Source organism: Carassius auratus, chromosome 27, assembly GCF_003368295.1.
Source record: "Carassius auratus strain Wakin chromosome 27, ASM336829v1, whole genome shotgun sequence".
In the NCBI taxonomy this organism is placed as follows: domain Eukaryota; kingdom Metazoa; phylum Chordata; class Actinopteri; order Cypriniformes; family Cyprinidae; genus Carassius; species Carassius auratus.
In genome coordinates this window covers 17303389-17317006 of record NC_039269.1, presented here as the reverse complement: position 1 = coordinate 17317006, position 13618 = coordinate 17303389, and the positions used below count along the sequence as shown (strand labels likewise).

Genomic DNA, 13618 nt, shown 5'->3' with positions numbered 1-13618 from the left:
ACATTTAATCTATAAACTTTACTAGTATCTTTTTTCAAGTTACTAGTACTTATTTTTTAGATACTAGTGTCGTTTCCATTAAGTACTTGTACTTATTCATTAACTACTAGTGCTTATTCTTGAGGTACTAGTGTATTTCGTAAAGTTACTAGTACTTAATCATAAGATACTAGTACTGATTCATTAGATAGTAGTACTTATTCATTAGGTACTAGTATTTATTAATTAGGTACTAGTACTTATTGATTAAATACTTGTACTTATTATTCTATGGGGATCCGTCATTGAGATATCAATATTGAGTTTTGACTAGTATGTATTCCACTAGTGAATAGTACTTAATTTTTATGTAGCCTACTAGTAGTTATGCATTTGGTACTAGTATGTATTTTTTAGATACTAGTACTCATTCATTAGACCCTAGTACCTATTAAATAGATACTAGTACTTATTTAATAGATACTAGTACACATTTATTAGATACTAGTTCTTATTCTAAATGTTACTAGTATGATTTTTTATTTTACTAGTATTTTATTTATTTATTTTTTTTGCTGAACTCTACTGTAGCCATTTGGACTAGTCATAACATAAGACGAGTAAAAAAGCAGATCTGGCTAGTAAGAATCAGAGGCAGAGCAGGGCAATCTTTTTTTTCTGGTTAGGAAAACGTCATCAGTGAGTGGTAAACTTTTAAATAAATGCGCACGAGTATCGACTGATTGGACTGTATGAGAGTTTTTATTATGCAATAGTAAAAAAAGAATTTGTGAATTCAGGATATTTATTTGTGTGTGCAAATTTTAATTATCAGATGTTTACTGTGTATATAATGTACTCGGTAGCCTACATCAGTCTATATTTGATATCCCAGTTTTCTAATGTTAAATTATGTTGAAGGCTGGTTTAACTCCCATTGGTCATTGTCCTGAAGATCAGGGGGGAGAAAAAAAATTAACTGTACCTTGTGAGCAGTTTTGTAATGCGCACAGTTTACCAATCTAAATTGACAATCTGTCCCCACAGTTTAAAATCAGTCCACACGAATTGTAAAACCGTGCACAATGTTTATTTATTTTATTCACTGTTCTTCACTGTTATTACTCTTCCCAGAACCTAGGGGGATTCCATAGAAAAAGTCTCTTGTTTTGTGCTTGTTTTCACAGGCCTGGTTGCTTATTTGTCTCGCGACATCTGGCAACACTGCTTTGGACTTACTTTCACGCACTGACATCTCGCTGAATTGTCGGTCTTTATTCAGTTTCACCACATCTACGGTAAGTATTTCTGAATGATTTATTCTCACATTGGACGTTTTTATCTATCTATCTATCTATCTATCTATCTATCTATCTATCTATCTATCTATCTATCTATCTATCTATCTATCTATCTATCTATCTATCTATCTATCTATCTATCTATCTATCTATCTGTCTGTCTGTCTGTCTGTCTGTCTTATATTGTTCTCTCTCCTTCTCTCTCTATATATGTATATATAACGTTATATAAATTATATACACTCTAAGCAATAAAAAAAAAAATTATAAAATGTGTCGTCATTCAAATGTAGGCTACCATCTTTTCCTGTTTCTATTGACACTGCAAACCATGTAGTTTTTTTTTTTTTTTATCTTTTAAAGATGTATAAAATACGCTTCGCCACGGCTAAAATGAGCGCTTCCTCAATGTTTGAATTTCTACTTCTACTCATTTATGACATATAAATACGTAACGTTATTTATATGCCTATGCTTATTCTGGTCCCACGTCTGCACGTGATGCGAAATTTTTCGTAGGACCTGCTTCCGTTCCGGTCAGACTCATTCGCACGCGTATGAATGGAAGTCAGAGGAACAAAAAGAGCACTGTGATAGCCCCTTTAAGATAAATAACAAGTTGTGCAACATTTAAAGGGCGGTTTTATCCATTATTTATTAACAGGTATTCACCATGGCGCTGAATTCATGTATGGCGAGTAAAAATTACGATTTCGACTACGAATCTTACCAGCCCTATTTCTATTTCGACAATGATGATGAGGATTTCTATAACCAGCAGCACGGACAGCCACCGTCGCCCATTGACTACTCCTCGATTATCATTAAGGACTGTATGTGGAGTGGTTTCTCCGCTGCGGCTAAACTGGAGAAGGCGGTGTCGGAGAGATTAGCGTCGCTCCAGGCGGCGAGGAAAGAGTCCTCCAGGAGCGACAGCTACCTCCAGGACATGAGCACTCCTGTTGCCTCACAGTGCATTGACCTGTCAATGGTGTGCCCTTTCCCGCTGAATGACAGCTCAAAGCCTTGTAGACCGTCATCAAAACCGACTTCCCCAACACTGCCGCTGGACACTCCTCCGAACAGCGGGAGCAGCAGTGACAGCGATTCCGGTGAGTAACGGTCAGCTTTTTCTATGCGGATTAAAACGAAGTGTACCTTACACTTTTAGATAAGTTTCCATTTATTAGTTGTTATTACTGTTGCTTATTGTGTGTTTTTTTACAATGTTGTAAGAAATTGTGGTGGCTAATACTAGATTTTAGCGTAAAATGCGTAAAGATACGCCCTGCTCACTGCATGTTATTCTAAGTAAACTTGTCTAGACTAGAATAAGCAGACCGGCAAATTGACGTTTTGTTTGCTTTTAACGCAAACAGATGACGAAGAGGAGGAGGAAATCGACGCAAGGCATCAGAGCCCCGTCGTCCTCGAGCGGTGTCACGTTAATATTCACCAACACAATTACGCCGCGCAGCCGTCCACGCGGAGCGAGCATAACGGTCAGTTTTTTTTAATGCGGATTAACACTTTTAAATGCTGATAAAAAGTTTTACATAAGTTTCCATTTATTAGCTGTAATTTTTTCTGTTTGTTTTTTTCTTTCTTCTTCTTCTTCTCAATGTTAGAATTTGTGATGGTTAAAGCGTAAAAAGTAGATTGTAGCGTCAATTGCGTAAAGAGACGCCCCGCCCACTCCACAATATTCTAAGCAAAGATGTCTAGACTAGAATGAATAAGCAGAACGGCAAACTGAGATTTGTTCGCTTTTTAACCCAAACAGATGACGAAGAGGAAGAGGAAGAGGACGAGGAAATTGAAATTTATATTTCCTGCACAATGTAAAGTCATGATAGAAACATTTATTATAGTTTCAGTTTAAGTCTTTAGTTCTCTAATTAAACAGTGAAAATGTGGTTTCAAATGGTCTGTGGTGTGGTTCTTGTGTTCTGTCTAATATTAAATTGAAGATAAGTGTGTGTTTGTAACATTTACTGCAGTTGGTGAGAAGTCTGCAACATAGAACACGGAAAAGTATCCTGTAGATGAGAGCGAATTGATTTCATAGCAGTGAAATGACGCCCTCTATCGTGTAACTTTGACACTGTCATGAAATCCGAACACAGATAGTTACACATTCACTTCTGAGGGCTCAGGTTTTTGGATATATTTATTTATTCATTTATTGAATTAACTTCAATAAATGGGCGTCATCGTGAGACACAAAGCAGCCATTACAGCATGTTAAAAAAAAATTCTGTGTATTCAAAACATTTCCAAATTCATTAACTATAACATGAAATATCTTGATTCTCACCTTTTTATAGATTATTTTGATCTATTAGGCGATGGGCAAAATAACATAATAATGTAGTCTATGAACTATGAATAAAAACCTGTGTTTACTTAATTAACATATGGGTGTCATGCCATAACATATTTTTAATACGATTGACTTCATATTTAATCTGAATTCAACATTGAAGATCAATGTGAATAAAAACATTGCAAGTTACTACTTATTGATATACTAGTTATAACACGTTCGTTGTACAAAAATATGGCAAATAATATTTAAATTATCAAAGAACATTTTCACTGACAGTCTAGTAGAAGCACTCTCAAAAACTCCCAATTTAAATTACTGAAGCCGTTTATACTATGAAATTAATATCTTACAGATTCGTTCTTTTGCACTTTGTTGTTTCTGACCAGATCATTTTCCAGAAAGAGGTATTCAGACAGTGAGAGAGTGAAGAAAACACCGGTATTTTTAGCGATGACTTATCTGAACTCCTCTGATTGATCTCTGCATTCATAAGCTCAACAGAATTGTGTGTGATTGGTTATAATGCGCAGTGCTGTACAAACGCTCAGCACCAGCCAGAGAACTCAGATTTGAATTTAGCATATGATGATATAACACACTGAACTCACACCGTTGTGATTGAATCAAACAGACCTATGGAAAATATTAAATGTTTTTGTGTGTGTGTGTGTGTGTGTGTGTGTCTTTTGGAAGCTGCATTCAAAATCCACTTGGCTCAAAAATCTGCGGGGATACGTGCCCCTCACTTTGAATGGGCATGACACCTCTGCTACTGGGAATGTTTCTTCTGGTAGCATCTTATAATGTTAAATTCATTAACAGTAATTAATGCATTACGTGTCAAAGGCCAACAATTTTTTTATCATTTATGCATATAGTAATAATAATTTAACATTAGTAAACGTAATATGGAAAAAAAAATTAGTTAACATTTAATAGATTTTTTGCTGTTATAATAATACAAAAATAATACAATCATTGTTAATTATAACTTCCTAATCCCTAAAGCATTAAAGTGAGAGTTCACTCAAAAATTAAAACGTCATAATTTACTAATCCTTATGTCATTCCAAAACTATGACTTTCTTTCTTTGAAACACGAGAGAATAATTTCTGAAGAAGTGTTTTTGTTGATATAGTAGAAGTCAAAAAGATTCAGTCTTATTTTGGACCCCATTCGACTCTTATTGGATGATCATAAAAAGTTTAAATATTCTACTTAAAATATATTATTTTGTGTTTTACAGAAGAATGACATGACTGTCGGATTAGAATGACATGAGGGTGTGTAAACAATGAGAGTTTTCATGTTAGCCTGAACCAACTTTGGCGTTTGATTCAACTTGATTCAGTGTTGCAGTTTAATCTATTTCCCTTAATCAAACTTTCCCCCTACTGTACATAGTACCATTTGGGATATGTTTTTAGCATGTTACCTGGCAGACATTGACAAAAATCTGATGTGTAAATGTGATGAGTCATGATTTGTTTGGCCTCCACTCAACGATGAAGTGCAGATGGTCCAACACTATGTATGGTACACTGCATTCCCATGGGGTCAGGCTTTCCCTTGCGCACACTTGGCTCTGAGATTCAAACCTTTAATAGTAACCCCAGTGTAAAAGCCCTCCCCTCCCCACCTCCCTCACACCCATGACTAAACATGGGCCCTTGGCATTCTGCAAACTAAGGGAAGGCAGGTCGAGTTGAATGTCTGGTAGTAAAGCAGACCTGTCGATTCTCAGAAGCATAGTGTGAGAGGGTGGGGCCTTATGAATCTGTGCTAAGCCATATATCACACTTCATTATGCCATCTTGAAAAGTATCAAGTGCTCACATAGAATAGCATCACTATTCAATCATCCAGATTTTTTAAAGCTCTGTGATCTGTGGGACACAGAAAATATTATTTGTAGCATTAAGTGAGTGAATAAAAGTGAATTGTAACCACAACTGTTTAAGGCAAAATTATCTGTGAAGAACAACAACAACAACCAAATAAATAAATAATAATAATATCAAAATGGCTTCTTCTTTTCTTTTTTTCTGTTTTGAGCTTGTTGGTCACTGGAAAAAGAATGTGTAAATGCAGGTTTTTTCTTTTTTTTTTCTTTTTTACAAAGAAGCAGTACAGCTGGTTGATAAAAATGTTTACTGAGCACCAAATCAGAATATTTGAATGATTTCTGAAGGATCGCGTGACACTGAAGACTGGAGAAATAACTGCTGAAAATTCAGCTGTGCCATCACAGGAGTAAAATACCTTTTAGCACTTTTAAATTAGAAACCAATCACTATCAACAAATCTTACAGACTCCAAACTTTGATAAATATTGTTTTATTGTGCCCATACAGAAATATTTTGAACAAAACAATTAAGGATTATTATGGATTATACAACTAAATCAATATACCACTGGGCTACATTTTATTCAACAATTTGTTCCCAAAAATATTCAAATTAGGTCCCAAGACACAAATAAACACCAGTTTAAAATAACCTTAAAACGGTTTAAGTATTTGAATCGTGCTTAATATAACACTCAATTAAAAAGCGTAATTACTGCAGATAAACTCAATGTTTGCCTCAGACAGATTAATTATTATATCACTCAATTGAGTTCAATCCTGATAATTATTACAGATAGCCACCAGAGGGAAGCACAAACCACTTCTCTGACAGAATCGAGGTGTGCTCCTTCATGCATCAGTTCAAGATCAAACACTACATCAGACTCATTTTGATAATCAGTAATAAAACTGACTCTAATTTTGATTTATTCGTAATAAAGTGATGATGATGATGATGATAATTATGATGATGATGATTACAACATAGCCTATGTAATATGCAACATTACAAATAACGACCGTAACTGCATTAAATAACAATAAACAATTCACATTCTCAAAAATAATCGTCAAAGTGCTTAATGTTATTATCAGAAATAATTACTTAGGATAATTAGGATGTCTGTGGATTTATTTTATGAAACAGTTACATTTTTGTGATATAAAATCACCCCATCTGACACCCAGCACAATCATCTGTGAGAGGATCTAGTAATCGGTGTCAATAAGAAGCGTTGGGTTCTGCTGTAGTCTACTACACACTCAATGATTCTCGGAATTATCCTCATGCATAACTCAAGTGTTCTCATAAACTCCGCCCCGGAACAACTCCGCGCTAACAAGTAGTACCATTTGTAACTCGTTTCCATTAAATAAGGTCACATCTCAAGCATTATTTTTCATTTATACATACATTTTTATTCAGTTGTTCTCATTTCATATGTTTTATTAGATCAATTAACAAGAAACGAACAAGTTTGTGTTCTGTTCATCTTTCCACGCCCTGCTTATTTGGCGGGAACGGCGCATGAATATCTAGGAGAGTAAAACAACCTAGGAGGGGGAAAACAAACCGTAGTATTAAAACTCACGCCAGCAGCTGTTCGAAATCTTGCAGTAAGTGACAAGCAGTCGCTCGTGTGCAGCAGTCGAGTTTGCGCGGCGCCACCCACTCCCACTTTGGACTTACTTTCACCTGATAGTTCACATACACTGACATCTCGCTGAATTGTCAGTCTTTATTCAGTTTCACCACATCTACGGTAAGTCTTTCTGAATGATGCTTTATTCTCACGTTGAACGTTTTTATCTATATATATAGATATATATATATATATATATATATGGCCAACCTTATGTCTTTAAACCTTTTGGATCATAAAATCAAGACTATATTCTTAGATATTTTAAGTTTACATAAGTTTTCTGTATTGTTTAATGCGTGACATTCAGTTGATGAGTTTGTAAGATAACTATACTGCACTGAAATTTAGACCTAAGATGAATAACAAGTTGTGCAACATTTAAAGGGCGGTCTCATTTAAAGTGTTTATCCATAATTTATTCACAGGTATTCACCATGCCGCTGAATTCAAGTATGGCGAGTAAAAATTACGATTACGACTACGACTCCTACCAGCCCTATTTCTATTTCGACAACGAGGATGAGGATTTTTATAACCAGCAGCACGGACAGCCACCGGCGCCCAATGAAGACATATGGAAGAAATTTGAACTGCTCCCCACTCCGCCGCTCTCCCCGAGCCGGCGTCCCTCGCTGTCAGACCCCTTCCCCTCCACGGCCGACCAGCTGGAAATGGTGTCGGAGTTTCTCGGGGACGACGTGGTCAACCACAGTTTTATTTGCGACGCGGACTACTCCCAGACTCTACTGAAGTCGATTATCATTCAGGACTGTATGTGGAGTGGTTTCTCCGCTGCGGCTAAACTGGAGAAGGCGGTGTCGGAGAGATTAGCGTCGCTCCAGGCGGCGAGGAAAGAGTCCTCCAGGAGCGACAGCTACCTCCAGGACATGAGCACTCCTGTTGCCTCACAGTGCATTGACCCGTCAATGGTGTGCCCTTTCCCGCTGACTGACAGCTCAAAGCCGTGTAGACCGTCATCAAAACCGACTTCCCCAACACTGCCGCTGGACACTCCTCCAAACAGCGGGAGCAGCAGTGACAGCGATTCCGGTGAGTAACGGTCAGCTTTTTTTTATAATGCGGATTAAAACGAAGTGTACTTTACACTTTTAGATAAATTTCCATTTATTAGTTGTAATTATTGTTGCTTATTGTGTTTTTTACAATGTAAGAATTTGTGGTGGCTAATACTAGATTTTAGGGTCAAATGCGTAGAGACGCCCCGCCCACTGCGTGTTATTCTACGTAAACTTGTCTAGACTAGAATAAGCTGACCGGCAATTGACATTTTGTTTGTTTTTAACCCAAACAGATGACGAAGAGGAGGAGGAAATTGACGTTGTCACGGTGGAAAAGAGAAAGTCCGCGAGAAAGCCTGACGCAAACGCAACGCATCAAAGCCCCGTCGTCCTCAAGCGGTGTCATGTTAATATTCACCAACACAATTACGCCGCGCAGCCGTCCACGCGGAGGGAGCAGCCTGCAGTCAAGCGGATTAAATTCGAGAGTCACATCCGGATGTTAAAACAAATGAATCACAACCGCAAATGCGCGAGTCCCAGGACGTCGGACTCTGAGGATAACGACAAACGCAGGACTCATAACGTTCTCGAGCGGCAACGGCGGAACGAGCTCAAACTCAGTTTCTTCGCGCTGAGAGACGTGATTCCTGACGTGGCCAACAACGAGAAAGCTGCCAAAGTGGTGATACTCAAGAAGGCGACGCAGTGCATAGCGACCATGCAAGAAGATGAACAAAAACTTATGTCACTTAAGGAGCAATTAAGGAGGAAATGTGAACATTTGAAACAGAGACTTGAGCAGCTGAGCAGTTCTTAACTTGCTTGGACTTAATTTATGGACTGAACTTGTTTTAAGTGTCCTTGTATGATTATGTCAAGTCAATACAAGGTCTTGAGGGTGTGGCAAGTAGTGAGCAATCTGACATTGATATATACAGTTACACTGCCTCAATCTGAACATAATGGAGGTTATACTTATTTGTATTTAATTTAATTTTTTAGTAATGAAATGGTCTGCAGTTCCATTTACTGTTTACCATTAACTTAATGTTTTGTTTTTGTAAGTTTTGTACATATTGCATATATGTATTCAAGATGTTGTTGATTACCGAATCGTAAAATGCATTTCTCTATAAAACTGTGTTTTTGGCTAATCCTGTATTGTGGACTCATTACTTTTGCTTATTTCACTCTCATGATGCCTTCAAAGCCCTCAATTAGGTAATCCATTAAGAAAATACAGTCACACACACACATTTGATGTTTAATAGATTTGGCATATTTTCAGTGTACGTAAGACACTATTTTACATAACTTACCTTGGCAGTGCAATCATCTGTTTGTAACTTTAAGGATGACTAGTGCTTGTGTCAGAGTTACACTCTCTATTTACAAGTATCAAAGCCAGTGCCTTATGTAAATCTCACATCTACATATTGATTTCATGTCACTGACTGTTAATGATCTTGACTACACTGGTTTGAGTAAGTGGTGTTTGCAGTGGGCTCAGTTTTTGTTAACTGCATGTTCTACAAGAAAATAAAGATGAGCATGTCTGATTCTGAGAGTACCTAATTTAACTTTCTTATAAGAGCTTAGATGCACCTGCTGGTCAAAAATGTCACATTCCCTTCAGGGGATGGGTTTTGAAGACCATACTGGAACAGGGAGTTACATAAGCAAACCATCTTATTTCTTTCTTCAACTCACAAGTGGCATATTTGTGAAAAAAAAAACAGTATTTAAGGGTTCGGTAGATGGCATACATACTCCTTTTCATACCCAGTTTTCACTTTTTTTTTTGCCCATAATTTTCCCTGATATCATTTTTTTTTCTTTTTTTTTCTGCTAACTGGATGTTGGACGATTAGTAACTAAACTACTGCATGGATGAAGACTAAATCAGACTAAATATGTTCTGTGTGCCTTTTTTGAACACATGCTTAAACCTTATCTATTCACACTTTTAATACTCTGTGGAACATGATTTAAAAAATAAAAACATTAAAACATGCTTCAGTTTGTCAGGCATCCTCAAATGAGCCACTTACACATCCAGAGGTAAAGGCTGTGATTGCATTTGATGGTTTACCTAATCATACATGCATTATTCTCATTACAATAATTTCTAGCGAATACATTATGATTATTACATTCTTTATGGTAGGTAAGAGTCTTTATGACCAACCTTGGGCCCATGTAGATGAAAACTCAGAGAAGGAAGACTCCTGAAAAAGTGACATCTATCACAGACAGTGTCTACTTGTCTGATCATTTAGGGTAAAAGTTTTAGTGTCAAACACTATGATATTTACAGTCACTGTAAGGATGATAATGAAGCTAAACAGACTATATAGTATAAAATTACGAGGCAGAAAATATTTTCTTATCGTTTTGTGGAGTAATAGATGAAGGTGTCGCGCGGTGACGTCAAGCCCAGATCTGACTCTATGCAAAGCGCCCCACGACGCGCGTGCAGCTGAGCACATGGAGGAGAGAGGACGTACACTTAGCAGCCTGGCTAATGTAGCCCGTGGGGCGCAAAATATTGGCAAATGAAGAACATTTCAGATCTGAAAAGTGGACTGACTTGCCTTAGGCTTCCTACATGGTAAGATCCTTTTCTATTGTTGCGTTTAAGGTGTATCCTGTTGTTGTGAAACATCTTAGCTTTAGCTTAACTGTGCTCATGTTTTATGCCACAGGTGCTGTTGGGATTTAATTCCGTTTTATAAACAATAGTCAATATCGATTTGAATGGCAAACTCGAAACACTTTATTGTAAACTGTTATTCATTTCATTATTAACAATTTTATTATTGTACATTCATTCGGGTAATGGACTTTGTATGTTTATCATCAGTGATTTGTTGTTGTGATTTGTCAGAGCTTTTCCTCTTGATTCAGCGCCACATAATATTGGCGTTTGCAATTTTCTATTAACTTTTATGTAGGCATGACATTAATGTCACAGTTTTTTATGTTACCTATAGAAAACACTCAGTTAATGGCAACTTTATAGACTTTGTATAGAGTTTGTCTAACTTGGTTGTCTAGAAGTGGTTAATTAAAGTTACTCCAGTGCACTCGTTTTTGTAAAAATAAGCTACATTTTTGTAAAAAGAAACATACAATTCCAATGTTACTCTTTTATGCGCATATTTGATAAATTGCAGTTATTTTTTATCAGCAAGCAGATCCATTGATACATTTTAAAATATGATGCATTAAATGTACCATTAAATGTATTTTCCAGAAAACAAATTAAGGTCGGGTTTGTAGTTTTATTTTGTCTTAATTTGAAGGTTTTGTCATTGTCACTATTTAAGCAGTGCCTGTCTTCCCGCTGTACAGCATGTTGACGGAGTCCATAAATTATTTTCTAAGGCACTCCGTCTGTCATTGGAGTTAGGACTACCCTGTAAGAGATTTATGATCTGGAAGTCATGAGGAGGTTCCCTCTACCGTTATATGATGTCAAATGGTGCTATAAAGCATGGAATCCTGTAGAAAATTGAATGGGAGAAAGTATAATCCTACATATGAAAATAACACAGTGACTGTTGGACTGGCATTCCAAACCCTCTTTGCGTTTCTTTCTTCTGTGGAACACAAACTTTTTTTTTTCGTTCATGCAATAAAAGTCGACAGGGTGCTGTGTTGTTTTGAACGCCAATGTCCATTGACCAAAGCATTTGAAACATTTTTCAGAGTAACTTCTTTTGTGTTCTGCAGATACAATTCTTCATACAATTTTTATTTTTTCCCTTCTAGTTGTCCCTGAAGTACTGCTGACACTTCCAAATGTGCATCTCATCACTAATGCAGGAGCATTGTGCAGATCTGTAAATTAAAAGGAACATACTTGCCTGTACAAAGCTGTTCCATACCTTCAGTGTGTCCCTTGAGAGCAGACCTGACTCAATCAGATAGCTTAGATTTCAGTCTGTTACTTTGTGGTTGAACGGTCACTATTATTAAGTGGCCCACGCATGGGTCCCCTTTTCAGTGCAGCTGAAATTTTCAGTTTAGGATCATCTGTGTTAACCTGGGGTCTAAGACGGTGGGTGACCATGTTTACAGGGAATATGGCACATCACCCTCAAAACAGTTGACATATAAATTGTCTTTCATATAAACTCTATACTGCTGACTTCATTATTCATTGGTCATGAAGCATGGATTCAGATGCACCTGGGGAGATGTAGCAGCTGGTGGACCATACAGAAATGATTGCTGCAGCAACATGGCTGAATTAGTTTTTATTAGATGAGCGCAAATGTTGAACTTGATGCATTGGATGGCACTTTGTAGAAGTTAATGATCCAGAAACAGAGCTGGCTGGTTGGTCTCCCATATGGGAACACAAGTTAGTGTTTGGTTAAGGCATCACTTTTCTGATCCCATTATATAGCTTCATGTGTGGGTTTTCAGAAGTTGAATGGGCGTTGTTGTTATATAGAGGTTTGCATTAGGGATGGGCGTTTTCCGCAAATATCACATTCAAATCCATTTATCCTTTGCTGGAATTTCCACGTCTTCATAGAGAGAGTGCGTCATTGTTGCTTAGCAACGGCAGACGCCTCAGGAGCGCTTCTGCCCGAGCTCTTTGGAAAGAAGGAGAAAGTGGCGCACCTAGCGTTTTCCACGCGTTTTTAGGCCCGATATGTGAACGGCCCCTTATTCATTCATTAATTATTTTTTGCTTGCATACGTCTTCAAATATGTCGTGGAGAATCACAGAAAATGACCAAATTAGGTTTTATTGTGAACTTTTTTCTTTTCTTTTTTTTTTGCCAAAATTCGAATATAATTTTTATTTATCGAATAATTAGAGCAGAACGAATATTCGAATGTTCGACTCTCCGTGCACACCCCTAGTTTGCATAAGCTGAAGCCCAAACCCGGTCTGGAAATGACCAGGGGTCTCTGTAATAATTTAACCTTCGTAATCATCGGGAAGGAGGAGGCGGGAACCGGCGAACAATCAACTGAAACTTTAATAATCAAAAATAAACACAAAACAGCGCATCAGCCCCTCACGGATGACTGATGCGCACAAATAAAAACAAAACACAACTAAAAGCCCAGGCCTGGTCCTCTCTCTTCCTTCACTGTCGTTGCTCCAGTTTTGTATCCTTCCATCTCCTCCGTGGGACTCGAGACCGGTGGGTCGAGCAGGTGTAGTTCATCTCCAATCACTCCACCGGCCTCGCCCGTTCCCACGACTCTCGGCCCCGCCCCACTCGTCACAGTCTCATTTATAAACGTTGCGTATGCACAAATTGGGCATAGAAACATGCGTACGCAATTTTTCACGCACATATCATGATTTATAAAAAATTAACTTGGTGTAAATATGTACACACCATATGGACATTATAAACCGGGGTAACCAACCCTGCTTCTGGCACTTACTTCAATATTATGGTAGACACTCGCTGGATTCAAAAATAAAAAGAGCTAAAAGATGTTCATCCACAAAATGGC

At 37.5% G+C, this 13618-nt stretch overlaps 2 protein-coding genes across 3 annotated transcripts; both read left to right on the top strand.

Moving 5' to 3' along the window:
- The first annotated feature begins 1123 nt into the window (after positions 1-1123).
- On the top strand, positions 1124-3204 carry LOC113045699 (transcriptional regulator Myc-B-like). 2 transcript variants are annotated; one of them, XM_026206286.1, is made up of 4 exons: positions 1124-1277; positions 1945-2392; positions 2660-2782; positions 3064-3204. In XM_026206286.1, the coding sequence occupies exons 2-4, from the start codon at positions 1954-1956 to the stop codon at positions 3123-3125; spliced, it is 624 nt and encodes a 207-aa protein (XP_026062071.1). In that variant the 5' UTR covers positions 1124-1277; positions 1945-1953; the 3' UTR covers positions 3126-3204. The 2 variants fall into 2 exon arrangements, with proteins under 2 accessions (XP_026062071.1, XP_026062072.1); XM_026206287.1 differs by lacking the exon at positions 3064-3204 and adding an exon at positions 2909-3046.
- Positions 3205-7031: 3827 nt separating this feature from the next.
- Positions 7032-9282, top strand: LOC113045698 (transcriptional regulator Myc-B). The gene is made up of 3 exons (XM_026206285.1): positions 7032-7223; positions 7532-8156; positions 8419-9282. Exons 2-3 carry the CDS (start codon positions 7541-7543, stop codon positions 8943-8945), a joined length of 1143 nt encoding a protein of 380 aa, XP_026062070.1. The 5' UTR covers positions 7032-7223; positions 7532-7540; the 3' UTR covers positions 8946-9282.
- The last annotated feature ends 4336 nt before the right edge of the window (positions 9283-13618 follow it).